This window comes from Mobula hypostoma, chromosome 7 (assembly GCF_963921235.1).
Source record: "Mobula hypostoma chromosome 7, sMobHyp1.1, whole genome shotgun sequence".
In the NCBI taxonomy this organism is placed as follows: domain Eukaryota; kingdom Metazoa; phylum Chordata; class Chondrichthyes; order Myliobatiformes; family Myliobatidae; genus Mobula; species Mobula hypostoma.
In genome coordinates this window covers 16,012,936-16,028,458 of record NC_086103.1, presented here as the reverse complement: position 1 = coordinate 16,028,458, position 15,523 = coordinate 16,012,936, and the positions used below count along the sequence as shown (strand labels likewise).

Sequence of the window (15,523 nt, the reverse complement as noted above, 5' to 3'; positions counted from 1 at the left end):
GGTGTTGGAGTTGTTAAAATACATTAGGACAGATAAGTCCCCGGGGCCTGATGGAATATTCCCCAGGCTGCTCCACGAGGCGAGAGAAGAGATTGCTGAGCCTCTGGCTAGGATCTTTATGTCATCGTTGTCCACGAGAATGGTACTGGAGGATTGGAGGGAGGCGAATGTTGTTCCCTTGTTCAAAAAAGGTAGTAGGGATAGTCCGGGTAATTATAGACCAGTGAGCCTTATGTCTGTGGTGGGAAAGCTGTTGGAAAGAATTCTTAGAAATAGGATCTATAGGCATTTAGAGAATCATGGTCTGATCAGGGACAGTCAGCATGGCTTCATGAAGGGCAGATGGTGTCTAACAAGCCTGATAGAATTCTTTGAGAAGGTGACCAGGCATATAGATGAGGGTAGTGCAGTGGATGTGATCTATATGGATTTTAGTAAGGCATTTGACAAGGTTCCACACGGTTGGCTTATTCAGAAAGTTAGAAGGCATGGGATCCAGGGAAGTTTGGCCAGGTGGATTCAGAATTGGCTTGCCTGCAGAAGGCAGAGGGTGGTGGTGGAGGGAGTACATTCAGATTGGAAGATTGTGACTAGTGGTATCCCACAAGGATCTGTTCTGGGACCTCTACTTTTCGTGATTTTTATTAACGACCTGGATGTGGGGGTAGAAGGGTGGGTTGGCAAGTTTGCAGACGACACAAAGGTTGGTGGTGTTGTAGATAGTGTAGAAGTTTGTCAAAGATTGCAGAGAGACATTGATAGGATGCAGAAGTGGGCTGAGAAGTGGCAGATGGAGTTCGACCCGGAGAAGTGTGAGGTGGTACACTTTGGAAGGACAAACTCCAAGGCAGAGTACAAAGTAAATGGCAGGATACTTGGTCGTGTGGAGGAGCAGAGGGATCTCGGGGTACATGTCCACAGATCCCTGAAAGTTGCCTCACAGGTGGATAGGGTAGTTAAGAAAGCTTATGGGGTGTTAGCTTTTATAAGTCGAGGGATAGAGTTTAAGAATCACGATGTAATGATGCAGCTCTATAAAACTCTGGTTAGGCCACACTTGGAGTACTGTGTCCAGTTCTGGTCACCTCACTATAGGAAGGATGTGGAAGCATTGGAAAAGGTACAGAGGAGATTTACCAGGATTCTGCCTGGTTTAGAAAGTATGCATTATGATCAGAGATTAAGGGAGCTAGGGCTTTACTCTTTGGAGAGAAGGAGGATGAGAGGAGACATGATAGAGGTGTACAAGATAATAAGAGGAATAGATAGAGTGGATAGCCAGCGCCTCTTCCCCAGGGCACCACTGCCCAATACAAGAGGACATGGCTTTAAGGTAAGGGGTGGGAAGTTCAAGGGGGATATTAGAGGAAGGTTTTTGACTCAGAGAGTGGTTGGTGCGTGGAATGCACTGCCTGAGTCAGTGGTGGAGGCAGATACATTAGTGAAGTTTAAGAGACTACTAGACAGGTATATGGAGGAATTTAAGGTGGGGGCTTATATGGGAGGCAGGGTTTGAGGGTCGGCACAACATTGTGGGCCGAAGGGCCTGTACTGTGCTGTACTATTCTATGTTCTATGTTCTACACTCATGAGTATAGGCCCAAAGCCATCAAATGCTTTTCATATGACAAGCCTTTGAAACCTGGAATAATTTTCATGAACCTCCTTCGAACCATCCCCAGTGTCAGCATATCCTTTCTAAGGGGCCCAAAACTGCTCACGATACACCAAGTGAGCCCTCACGAGTGTTTTATAAAGTGTGAACACTACATTCTTGCTTTTATTTTCTAGTCCTCTTGAAATGAATGTTGACACTGCATTTGACTTCCTCACCATCGGCTCAGGAATCCTGCGCAAGGACTCCGATTTTTGAGTTTTCCTTCCAGTTAGAAAATAGTCTATCCTTTATTTCTTCTACTAAAATACATGAGCATACACTTCCAGCACCAACCTGCTTTCCCCAGTCTATCTGCATATTGAAACCCCACATGGCTGTTGAAACATTGGCCTTTTGGCATGCATTTTCTATCTCCCGCTGTAATTTGTAGACCACATCCTTACTACTGTTTGGGGGTCTGTATATAACTCCCATCAGGGTCTTTTTACCCTTGCAATTCCTTAGCTCTGTCCAACTCTATGTCACCTCTTTCTTCCCCCCTCCCCCTTTTCTTTCTTCCCGGACCTCCTGTCCCATGATCCTCTCATGTCCCTTTTGCCAATCACCTGTCCAGCTCTTGGCTCCATCCCTCCCCTTCCTGTCTTCTCCTATCATTTTGGATCTCCCCCTCCCCCTCCAACTTTCAAATCTCTTACTCTCTCTTCCTTCAGTTATTCCTGACGAAGGGCCTTGGCCCGAAACGTCGACTGCACCTCTTCCTAGAGATGCTGCCTGGCCTGCTGCGTTCACCAGCAATTTTTATGTGTGTCGCCTCTTTCAAATGATTTTTTACCAGAAGAGCAACGTGGCCCCCTCTGCCCACCTGCCTGTCAATACAATGTGTATCCTTGGACATCAAGCTCCCAGCTACAATCTTTCAGCCAAGATTCAGTGATGCCTATAACGTCATACCCGCCAATGTGTAACTGTGCTACAAGTTCACTGACCTTATTCCATCTGTTGCGCACATTCAGATACCTCACCATCAGTCCTGTAGTCACCCTTTTCCATTTTGTCCACCTCTTACATTGCAGCTCATCTTATTGACTGTAATTTTGACCTATCATCAGTCTCCCCCTTGTTGACTGGTAATGTGGAACTTTATCAAAGTCCTTCCTTAAATCTTAAAACTCTTAATCTTATTTTATTTAGCAATTCAGAGTGGAACAAGCCTTTCCAGTCCAATGAGCTGTGTAACCCAGCAACCCAATGATTTAACCCAAACCTAATCACAGGACAACTTCAAAGACTAATTATCCTACTTACCGTTACGTCTTTGGACTGTGGGAGGAAACAGGAGCTCCAGGAGGAAACCTGTGGGGTCATGGGGAGAACGTACAAACTTATCACAGACAGCACTAGTACTGAACTCTCACTTTGAGAGCTACACCATCGCGGCACCGTGTCGGCCAGTTACCTCACGAGCCACACTCTCAGATACCTCCTGGGGATTGTCAGAGAGACTTCCCTTTTTCAAACCCAAGCTCACCTTCTTTAAGCTCCAGTTCAGTTTATTGTTATTCAGCCGTACCTACCAAATGGAACAACGTTCCTTCAGGCCAAGGCGCACAACACAAAGTACTATTACCACAAATAAATTCATAAACAATACAAGTGCAATACAAGTTAAAAAGTGAACAGCATAATGCTACTGTAAGAGCTGTGTGGTGTCAGGGAGTTCAGTAGTCTCACGACCTGGGGGGAAAGCTGCTCCCTATCCTAACAATCCTCGTCTTAGTGCTATGGTCTCTCCTGCCTGATGGTAGGGTGTCAGAGATTGTTGGACAGATGGGAGGGATGAATGAGAACTTGTGTGGTCTTGTGGATATTTTTGAAGAGTTCTGTTATCACAACCCCGCAGTCTACCAATTCCCTTACTGCTGACACTGAGCAAATCTCCTGCACTTCCCTCTGCAATCACTTCCTCCTGTGCAGTTATACTGGGATTGAGGGAGGGAAGTCCGAGGACACGGTCCGTCAGATATAGAGCTACGGCTCTGGGCCCCAGAGCAGGGAGGTGCTGGTTGGGGCCGGGCCGGGTTTGGGAGGGGTGAAAGATGGGGAGATTGGTGAGAAAGGAGAAAGAGATGGAGAGAAGAAGGTGAGAGAGGGGGGCCAGAAATGAGAAAGAGGGTTAGGGAGAGGGGTGACGGAGGGGCAAAAGGATGTCAGGAGAGGCGGGAAGGGATTGAGGGAGGAGGAGGTGGTGAATGAAGGGAGAGGCTGAGAGATGAGAGATGGATAGGTGGTTGAACAGAGGGGTAGGAGGTGGTGAGCTGAGGGAGTAGGAACGAGGTTGGAGGAGAAGGGAGAAGGTGAGAGGATGAGGGAAGGGAGTGAGGCTGAGGGAGGGGAGTGAGGTGAATGTGAGGAAGGTTGAGAAAGGAAGTGAGGGTTAGGGAAGGAGAGCTGGGGTGAGGGAAGAGAGCAAGGGTGAGGGAGAGGAGTGGGGGAGAGGGAAGGGAGTGAGAGTAAGGGAATTGAGAGAGTGGAATAAGGGTGAGGGAAGGGAATGAGGGTGAGGGAGGGGAGAGGGTATGAAGGAAGGGAGTGACGATGAGGGAGGGGAGTGAGGTGAAGGTGAGGAAGGTTGAGAGAGGGAGTGAGGGTTAGGGAAGGGGAGTTGGGTTGAGAGAAGAGAGCAAGGGTGAGGGAGAGGAGTGGGGAAGAGGGAAGGGAGTGAGGATGAGGGAAATTGAGAGAGTAGAGTAAGGGTGAGGGTGAGGGAAGGGAGTAAGAGTTCAGGAGGGAATTGAGGGTGAGGGGGGGTGAGGGAAGTTGAGGAAGGGGATGAGGATGAGGTAGGTGAAGCCAGGATTTTCAGTACACTCTGGTCATAAGGACAGGGGAACAGGTGGACATGTGGGGGGGGGGGGAAGTCTGGGAGAACGGGAAGAGGGAGGGGGGATCCCATGCCCTCTGGAGTCCCCAGGGCGACAACCCATCTCTCCAGGTAGTTAGTGTAATGTTTTACAGTACCATCAATAACAGTTCGATTCCCGCTGCTGCCTGTAACTAGTTTGTACGTACCGCATGGGTATCCTCTGGATGCTTTGGTTTTTTCCTACATTCCAAAAGACTTTAAGACCCAGGAGCAGAATTAGTCCATTCAGCCCATCGAGTCTGCTCCACCATTCCATCATGGCTGATTTATTATTCCACGCAACCCCATTCTCCTGTCTTCTCTCCGTAACCTTTGACACCCTGACTAATCAAGAGCATATCAACCTCCACTTTAAATATACCCAATGACTTGGCAATGAATTCCACAGATTCGCCACCCTCTGGCTAAAGAAATTCCTCCTCATCTCTGTTCTAGATGGAGGTCGCTCTATTCTGAAGCTATGTCCTCTGGTCCCAGTCTCACCCTCTACAGGAAACATCCTCTCCACATATCTGGACCTGTCAATATTCAAAAGGTTTTAATTAGATCCAGGCTCATTCTTCTGAACTCCAGTGAGTTCCAGCTCAGAATCGTCAAATATTCCTCATATGTAAACCCTTTCTGTCCTGGAATCATTCTCATGAACCTCCTCAGGACCTTTCCCAATGTCAGCACATCCTTCCTTAAATCAGGGGCCAAAAACTACTCACAATACTGTACTGCAAGTGTGGTCTGACCAAAGGCTTATAAAGCCCCAGCTTTCTAAACGTGTATGGGTTAGGGTTAGTAAATTGTGGGCAGGCTGTGTTGGCACTGTTGAGTTTGGCGACAATTGCGGGCTTCCCCTGCCCTCGGACCGTGATGGTCATTGACACAAACGACATATCGTATGTTTCAATGTTTTGATGTGCGTGCAACAAATAAAGTTAATATTTGCCTTTAATCTGACAGGTCACCCTGAGGCCAACCTGCTGTACAGCAGGGTGCTGTGGGTTTCTGTCTTCATGGTGGTGTTCCTGATATTCATTGTGGCCTTCCTCTTCTACAAGTACAAACAGGTCAGTCTTACCCAGGACAGGCACCAGCCGGGGGGGGGGGGGGGTCCATAGCCCCACCCCGATTTCTCTAACCTCACCACCCACCCCCATTTCCCTCCCCCATTCCCCTCTAATCTCACCACCACACCCCCATTTCTCTAACTTCACCACCCACCCCCATTTCCCTAACCTCACCACCACACCCCCATTTCTCTAATCTCACCACCACACCCCATTTCTCTAACCTCACCACCCCACCCCCATTTCTCTAACCTCACCACCACACCCCCATTTCTCTAACCTCACCACCACACCCCCATTTCTCTAATCTCACCACCACATCCCCATTTCTCTAACCTCACCACCCCACCCCCATTTCTCTAACCTCACTACCCCACCCCCATTTCTCTAACTTCACCACCTCACCCCCATTTCTAATCTCACCACCACACCCCCATTTTTCTAATCTCACCACCACACCCCCATTTCTCTCTAACCTCACCACCCCACCCCCATTTCTCTAACTTCACCACCTCACCCCCATTTCTTTAATCTCACCTCCACACCCCCATTTCTCTAACCTCACCACCACACCCCCATTTATAATCTCACCACCTCACCCCATTTCTCTCTAATCTCACCACCACACCCCCATTTCTCTCTAATCTCACCACCACACCCCCATTTCTAATCTCACCACCTCATCCCATTTCTATCTCACCACCACACCCCCATTTCTCTCTAACCTCTGCACTCTTACAATCCTCCAGAAACCCAAGTACGAGGTGCGCTGGAAGATCATCGAGGCAGTCAACGGGAATGATTACACCTTTATCGACCCCACCCAGCTGCCCTACAACGAGAAGTGGGAGTTCCCCAGGGAGAAACTCCGCCTAGGTACAGACTCTCCCTCCACCCCTCGCACCAGGGGCCTCAGGGGTGTGTGGGGGTGCGGGGGGGAGCCGGCTGTGTGTCCAGAGAGGACAGCAAGTGAGAATCGGGGGTTCGAAACTCATCACATCCTGATTCTGGGATCAGTCCTGGTGTCCAGGGTTTCTCGGGACAAGGCCTGAACCTCACATCCCAGAGGTATGGTGGGCAGGGAAGGGAAAGGTGGTGGAGTCGTTGATGGGAGAGGAGTGGGTGGGTAATGGGTAACAGGGGGAAGAGTGGCAGTTGGGGGTGAGATAAGGGGAGGTTTGGTGGGTGTGGGATAGGACAACACTATTACACATCAGGGAGTTGGAGTTTCGAGTTCACTTCTGGTGTCCTCCATAAATCAATTTATATGTTTGTTCCTGTGAACGCATGGGCTTCTTCTGAGTGTCCGATTACTCCCACATTCCAAAGACAGGGTCACCGGCGATCGTAAATTTTCCTGTCATTAGGCTAGGGTTAAATCAGTGGGTTGTTGGGTAGTGCGGCTCGCTGGGCGGTGGGGGGGGGCAGTTCTGTATGGTACCTCAATAAAAGAAATAAAAAAATGACAGGGGGGATGCGTGAGGGGTGGATTGAGGGTTAAAGGAGTGAGGATAAACCCATGATAGGTTAGGCTGAGGGGAGTAAGGTGAGAGAGTAATGGGAGGACAGCAGATGGGTGTGGAAGGAGGAGGTGGGAGTGAGTAGGGTGAAGGGAAGGGTAGAGACAGTGGCTGGGAGTGGATAGGGTGAAGGGAGTTTGAGGGAGGATTTCAGAGTGGATAGGGTTGAGGGGATGTTGAGGGAAGGGCTAGGAGTGGATAGGGTGAAGGGGAGGTTGAGGGAGGGGCTGGGACTGGATAAGGTAAAGGGAAGGGTAGAGAGAGAGATTGAGAGTGAATATGGTGGTGGGTGGAGAGAGGGGTTGGGAAAGGATGGGGTGAAGGGGTTAGGAGTGGAAAGGGTGAAGGTTGAGGGAGGTTTTGGGAGTGGATAGGGTAAAGGGGAGGTTGGGGGAGGGATTGGGAGTGGATAGGGTTGAGGGGATGTTGAGGGAAGGGCTAGGAGTGGATAGGGTGAAGGGGAGGTTGAGGGAGGGGCTAGGAGTGGATAGGGTGAAGGGGAGGTTGAGGGAGGGGCTGGGACTGGATAAGGTAAAGGGAAGGGTAGAGAGAGAGATTGAGAGTGAGTATGGTGGTGGGTGGAGAGAGGGGTTGGGAATGGATGGGGTGAAGAGGTTAGAAGTGGAAAAGGTGAAGGGGAGTTTGAGGGAAGGTTTGGGAGTGGATAGAGTTGTGGGTGGAGAGAGTGGTTGGGAGTGGATAGGGTGAGAGAGGTTGTGGGAGGATTTGGGAGTGGATAGGGTGAAGGGAAGGATAGAGACGGGGTTTGGGAGTGGATAGAGTGGTGGATGGAGTGAGTGGTTAGGAGTGGATGGGGTGAAGGGGAGGTTGAGGGAAGATTTGGGAGTGGAAAGGGTGAAAGGGAGTTTGAGAGGGAATTGGGAATAAACAGGGTGAAGGGAATGGTGGAGAGAGGGATTGGGAGTGGAGGGGGTGAAGAGGAGGTTGAGGGGTGTTTGGACATGGATAGGGTAGGGATGTGAGGAAGATGTGGAGAACGGGGGCCAGTCGGATGGGTCTCATCCTAAATGCTTCTCTTCCCAGGGAAGGTGCTTGGTGCGGGAGCTTTTGGGAAGGTGGTGGAGGCGACGGCCTTCGGCCTGGGTCAGGAACACGAGGCCACCAAAGTGGCCGTCAAGATGCTGAAACGTAAGAGTTCAGTTCGACCTTCCTGCCGCTCCCCCTGCCAGGGTCATGATCCTCGTATCGCAGAGTGTAACCCTCTCCATGTCCCCTCTTAGGGTTGTGACATTCTCCTCACCTCCAACCTGGGCCATAACCCTCTCGTCACCCCTCCTGGCTTCATGGTCCTTTCCCAAACTTCAACATCAGGGTCACGACCTTCTCTCTGTCTCTGACACTGGGTTCATGACCTTTTCCCTGCCACTGATACCGGAGGGGTCAAGACCCTCAGCCCTTCTGCCAAGGCGTAATTCCCTCCTCACCCTTCCCTCCACAGTCACAACCCTCTTCCCATCTCCGACACCAAGGGTCATGCCAGTAGTTTACCTTCACCGTGGACTCCGGAGGCTTTTAAGCACTATAATTGTGCCAATCTCTGCCCTCTCATCTGGCAGCTCATCCCACATACTCAGCACCTCTAAGTCACCCCTCAGGCCTCCTTCTTCTTAAGGCCCATCAACCCGACTGGGGCATAGGCTGCCAACAGCCCTCTGTCCTGGGCCTGTGTTTCATGTTGTTCCCAGGTGTAACCCATCTCCTTCTGTATCCTTCCTCTCCCAGGGATGAGACCTTTGGAGTGTCTGTTGGCACTGGGTTTTTAACAAGATGGGGTTGCTAACCCCATGCCCAGCCCCCCTTCTTTCACAGCCGGGCTTGGGTCCGTCCATGGTGGAGTTTTGGCTCTCAGGTCCCTCCCTTTAGTTCTCTCCTCTGACCCACACTCTTGGTATGTCATTTCCTCCGGGCTGCCTGCTTGACCCGGTTGCAGCCATTACTGCCAGAGACGACCAGACTGTGGCTTCTCCTGAGTCTCTTTCTCTCTGCGTCCACAGCCAGTGCCCACTCCACCGAGAGAGAGGCCCTGATCTCCGAGCTGAAGATACTGAGCCACCTGGGCCAGCACTCCAATGTGGTCAACCTCTTGGGGGCATGCACACTCCGAGGTGAGAGAGGAAGGAGGGCGGGAGGGTGGTACAGGGACGGTCTGGTGGGAGAAGCAAAACATTCCCTCACCCTCGTACATGAAAGATTGTGAGAATGCAGACAAGGAGGCTGAGGCAGCTTATGGCATGCTTGCTTATTAGTCAAGGCGTTAAGTTCAAAAGTCAGCAAGATATGTTGCTGCTTTATAAAACTCTAGTCAGGCCACATCTGGAGTGTTCGGTGCAGTTCTGGTCACCCATAATGGGAAGATACCCTCTTTGGAGAGGGTGCAGAAGCGGTTCACGGGGTCTGGAATTGAAGACCTGTGATATACCAAAAGGTAGAACAAACTTGGGTTGTTTTATCTGGAGCGGTGCAGGCTGACGGGAGATCTGATAGAGGTTTATAAGATTGAGGGACACAGACAGAGTAGACAGACAGCATCTTTTTTCCAAGGTACAAACGTTCTAGTACCAGAGGGCAAAACGCGCTAAGTTCAAAGATGAGAGGGGCAAGTTTTTTTTATACAGAGTGTCGGGGGCCTGGATTGTGCCGTCTGGCGTGGTGGTCAAGTCAAGCCAAGTCACTTTTTATTGTCATTTCGACCGTAACTGCTGGTACGGTACACAGTAAAAACGAGACAATGTTTTTCAGGACCATGGTGCAACATGAAACAATACAAAAACTACACTGAACTACGCAAAACTACACTAGACTACAGACCTACCCAGGACTGCATAAAGTGCACAAAACAGTGCAGGCATTACAATAAATAATAAACAAGACAATAGGCACTGTAGAGGGCAGTAGGTTGGTGTCAGTCCAGGCTCTGGGTATTGAGGAGTCTGATGACTTGGGGGAAGAAACTGTTACATAGTCTGGTCATGAGAGCCCAAATACTTCAGTGCCTTTTTCCAGATGGCAGGAGGGAAAAGAGTTTGTATGAGGAGTGCGTGGGGTCCTTCACAATGCTGTTTGCTTTACGTATGCAGCGCGTGGTGTAAATGTCTGTAATGGTGGGAAGAGAGACCCCGATGATCTTCTCAGCTGACCTCACTATCCGCTGCAGGCTCTTGCGATCCGAGATGGTGCAATTTCCGAACCAGGCAGTGATGCAGCTGCTCAGGATGCTCTGCAGATACATTAGGGACTTTTCAGAGACGTTTAGGCAGGCCATGAATGTGAGGAAAATGGAAGGAAATGGACATTGTGTAGGCAGAAGGGATTAGTCAGCCATTTGATGACTAATTTAATTGGTTTACCACAACACTGAGGACTGAAGGGCCTGTTCCTGTACTATACTGGTTCATGTTCTATGTTCTGAGGTTCAGTTGCTTGACTTTCAGGATGAGGCAGTAACTTGGACTCACATTGGAGTTTACGGGGAGAAGCTGAAGTGTGGTTGCACAGCACTGTGCAAGGGTCTTAGGCCTCTGAATCTTTAATATACCTTTTGTCTTAGACATTTATTTTTCATCTTTGCATTAGCGTGTCAGTGGAAAAGAGCAAGTTTTAGTTTTACAAACATTCATTTTCCAAAACGTTAAATGTTAGAGAAATTTTTTGTATTTCTTTAAAGAAAGTATTAAGTAACAGACTTTTCAAATAAAAACTTGATTAGTCTGTAGGCATCTAGCCCAGTGCATGATTAAACGAAGGTAAGAAACAGCTGCTAATGATCAATGACATAATGAGTGGAATGAACTAAACTGATTAACTGAAATAGAAACAGGTATAGAAGGAATCAAACTGGGCAAAGGACAACCAAACTAAAAGGTGAGGGAGTGGCCGATGTGACAGTTTAACCTTCAAATCACCAAATGTTACACCATGCTAAGAGACACAAGACATAAGGTGGTCATTCTGCATCAGCCAAGTCTCTCCCAGGCAGAAATTTCAATTTGTGTTGACTAAGCTATTCTGAAGAAGCACAAAGAAATGGGTAGGATGAAGACCAGAAATGCAATGGTTGGCCACAGAAACTGAGTTCAGCAGACCAGAGATACATCAAGCTGATGTCCCTTCTCAATCAGAACATGTCCTGAACTCACAGAAACCACTGGAACCCAACAACACCCCTCCACAGTCCAGAGAAGTCTTGTCAGAAGTGGTCTCGTGGAAGAGGTGCTGCCAAAAGCCATTCCTCTAAATTGGAAACGAAGCCCAGAGACTCACCTATGCACAAAAACACATGTACTGGAGTGCTGAACAACGGCAGCGGGTGTTCTGAACTGATGCGTCAAACAGGAGGCAGTTTGTCCGTAGAAGAGCTGTGGAGCACTACGTGATGAGAGTCTGCAGCCAACAGTGAAGCATGGCGGAGGTTCCCCGCAGGTCTGGGGCTGTATTTCTGCAAATGGAGTTCCTGATCTGGTCAGAATTAATGGAATCCTCAGTGCTGAGAAGTACAAGCAGATTCTCATCCATCACACAATACCATCAGGGAGACGTCTGATTGGTCCCAACTTCATTCTACAGCAGGACAATGAGCCCAGACACATAAAGATCTATCTTCAGTGAAAGGAAGAACAACAAATTTTGGAAAAGATGATATGGCCCTGATCTCAACATCATCGAGGCTGGCTGGGCTTACTTGCAGAGACAAACAAGTGAGACAGCCAAAGTCTGCAGAAGAAATGTGGCAAGTTTTCCAAAATGCTTGGAACAACCTACCAGCCGATTTTCTTAGAAACCTGCACAACAGTGTACCTAAGAGAATTGATGTAGTTTTAAATGCAAAGGATGGTCACACCAAATATTGATTTGATTAATTTTTTTACTGTTTATTACTTTTTATAGTACTTTTTTGATACTTAGAAATTTTTGAGACTAGAAATAGCCTCAAGATTCGAGGGAGTAGATTTAGGACGGAGATGAGGAGGAACTGCTTTTTTTCCCAGAGAGTGGTGAATCTGTGGAATTCTCTGCCCAATGAAGCAGTGGAGGCTACCTCAGTAAATATATTTAAGATAAGGCCGATTAGATTTTTGCATAGAAGCGGAATTAAAGGTTATGGGGAAAAGACAAGTAGGTGGAGATGAGTCCATGGTCAGATCAGCCAGGATGTTATTGAATGGTGGAGCAGGCTCGACGGGCCAGATGCCCGACCCCTGCTCCTATTTCTTATGTTCTTATGTTTTTATTTAATTATTTTTGAAAATAACTTTGCTTAACAGAATTTTTTTTAGGTGTGCCTAAGACTTTTGTACAGTACTTGTAGATGGTTGCCTCTCTGACCGGAAACCTGTGACTAGTGGAGTTCACAGGGATCGGTGCTGGGTCCGTTGCTGTTTGTCATCGATATCACTGATCTAGATGAAAATGTGGTAAACTGGATCAACATATTTGCATATGACACCAAGTATGCACTATATAGAAACATAGAAAACCTACAGCACAATACAGGCCCTTTGGCCCACAATGCTGTGCCAGTTTGTACTTACTTTAGAAATTACCTAGGGTTATTTTTAAACATCTCTTTATTGCTTTTACAGAATAAAAAGAAAACACATTAGATCATCCATAGGTTTGAAAGTACAACAAAGTTAAAGAAAAGAAAAAAAACATGGGAAATCAAAAGAAAAAAAAACACACAAAAAGAGCAAACACCCCACCATTAAAAAAGCGGTCAATTCAGTTTGTTACTTTCATCATCCTGAATATTGTTCTCCAGAAACTTGTAGAAAATGTCCCAAATTTCCCGAAATTTGCCAAGTTTGTGTTTTGTGATGTAGCTTATCTTTTCTAGAGCAAGATAAGAAGACATCCCTTTCAGCCATTGTGAGAGTCCACTGGTTGTTGGTTTCTCCCATGAATAGGCCATGCAGTGTTTGGCTTCCAAAAAACAAATATTAAGCAGAGACCTTACAATTTTGAAGGTTACAAAGTCCTTTGGATAAATATTCGGAATACATAATTTAGGATCAAGGGGCACCTTTTTTCCAATAATCTGACTAATCAAATCCAGCACCTTCTTCCAGAAGCAGATTATCTGGGGGTACTCCCACATACAATGGAACAGAGACCACTTTTGGTGGTTACATTTAATGCCTGTGTCTGGAATGTTGGGGTTAAAGTGATGAAACCTGACTGGAGTAATGTACTGTCTCGTTATCCGCTTGTATTGTAGTAATTTCGAATGAGTGTTCACTGATTGGGTTTGAACTAAGGAACAAGCTTCTTTCTGACAGATTCTCATGCAAGTCAGTTCTCCATGCTTGTAGTATGTTGTTTGATGACTCTTTGCATTTACTTGCAAACAAATTGTATAATACAGACACATGTCCCCTAGCTTCAGATAATTTCAGAGTGATGTCTTCTAGGGTAGATAAAGGAGGGAGTGTCAAACTGTAATCTTGCCTAGACATAATAAAACTTCGCAACTAAAGGTATTTTAAAAAAGTGTTTTGTTGGAATTCCATATGTGGCCTTGAGTTCTTCAAATGACATAGATGTATTGCCATTATAAAGATCAGACACCTTAGCTATGCCTCTGGCCGACCAAGTTTTAAAACTAGGGCCAGCTCTGCCGGGCCAGAAGCTATCATTACCAAAGATAGGAGTAAACTGGGATAACTGTGATGTCTCTCCCAAATCATAGTCATAGTTATAGTCATACTTTATTGATCCAGGGGGAAATTGGTTTTCGTTACAGTTGCTCCATAAATAATACATGGCAATGGAACCATAAATAGTTAAATAGTAATATGTAAATTATGCCAGTAAATTATGAAATAAGTCCAGGTCCAGCCTATTGGCTCAGGATGTCTGACCCTCCAAGGGAGGAGTTGTAAAGTTTGATGGCCACAGGCAGGAATGACTTCCTATGACGCTCTGTGTTGCATCTCAGTGGAATGAGTCTCTGACTGAATGTACTTCTGTGCCCAACCAGTCCATTATGTAGTGGATGGGAGTTATTGTCCAAGCTGGCATGCAACTTGGACAGCATCCTCTTTTCAGACACCACCGTCAGAGAGTCCAGTTCCATCCCCACAACATCACTGGCCTTACGAATGAGTTTGTTGATTCTGTTGGTGTCTGCTGCCCTCAGCCTGCTGCCCCAGCACACAACAGCAAACATGATAGCACTGGCCACCACAGACTCGTAGAACATCCTCAGCATCGTCCGGCAGATGTTAAAGGACCTCAGTCTCCTCAGGAAATAAAGACGGCTCTGACCCTTCTTGTAGACAGCCTCAGTGTTCTTTGACCAGTCCAGTTTATTGTCAATTCGTATCCCCAGGTATTTGTAATCCTCCACCATGTCCCCCACCATGAGCAACAGCATCATGCCAAACCATTATTGTATTTTTTACGAAAGGGTTTTTAGTTTGTTTGACCAGTTTTTTCTTATTTGCTGAATACACATATAGTTCTAGAGGGATATTGATCCACTGTCATTCCACCAAGACCCAAGTAGGGGAGTGATCCTTAACAAAGTAAAACACTCCTTCTCTAATTTGGGCAGCCCAGAAATACCATATAAGATTTGGTAGCTGTAAGCCGCCTCTATCATACGGCAAATATAACAGGGAAAGCCTGAGTCTTGGACGTCTATTATTCCAGATAAAATTAGAAAAAAAATTCTTTAATAAATAAAAGAAAGATGATGGAGGAGAAGGTGGGATAGATTGGAAAAGGTACAGGAACTTCGGTAAAATTGACATTTTTAGAATGTTTATGTGTCCAATCAAAGATATGGGCAATTTCATCCATCTATTTATAAGTTGAATAACTGAGTCTGTAAGAGGATTATAATTAGTTGGGATAATTTTATCAATAGTAGGAGTAATGTTAACACGCAAATAAGTAAAACCCTGTTCTGACACCATAAACGGAGTTTGAAGTGAGGGATTGAGTCTCTCATCTTTATCCATGAATAATATTGCAGATTTGTTGTTGTTTATTTTATAGCCTGCAAAAGTACCAAAAGTACTTATCAGGTCAATTAATGTTTGTTTCAAGTTGGAGCAAAACAAAATTGCGTTATCCGCATACAGGGCTATGCGATGTTCTATATCTCCTATAGTTATTCCTGCTATATTAGCTTGTTTTCGAATTGCCATAGCAAGTGGCTCAACGGCCAGGATAAACAGGAGGGGAGATAGGAGACAGCCCTGTCTTGTTCCCCATTGGAGTTTAAAAGGTGCTGAAAAAAACCCATTAGTTAAAATTTCAGCCTGTGAGTTAGAATAAAGAAGCTGTATCCACCTTAGAAATTTTCCCCCTATACCAAATCTTTCTAAAACTTTAAATAGATATTGCCATTCCACTCTGTCGAAGGCTTTCTTGGCATCCA

At 46.8% G+C, this 15,523-nt stretch overlaps 1 protein-coding gene across 1 annotated transcript in view; it reads left to right on the top strand.

The window, feature by feature from the left end:
- LOC134348845 (macrophage colony-stimulating factor 1 receptor-like) overlaps positions 1 to 15,523 on the top strand; it is a 111,633-nt gene that overhangs the window by 66,331 nt on the left and 29,779 nt on the right. The window contains exons 6-9 of the mRNA XM_063052626.1: positions 5,493 to 5,599; positions 6,349 to 6,475; positions 8,164 to 8,268; positions 9,135 to 9,245. Coding sequence (XP_062908696.1) covers positions 5,493 to 5,599; positions 6,349 to 6,475; positions 8,164 to 8,268; positions 9,135 to 9,245 — 450 coding nt within the window. The remainder of the gene's footprint in view (positions 1 to 5,492; positions 5,600 to 6,348; positions 6,476 to 8,163; positions 8,269 to 9,134; positions 9,246 to 15,523) is intronic.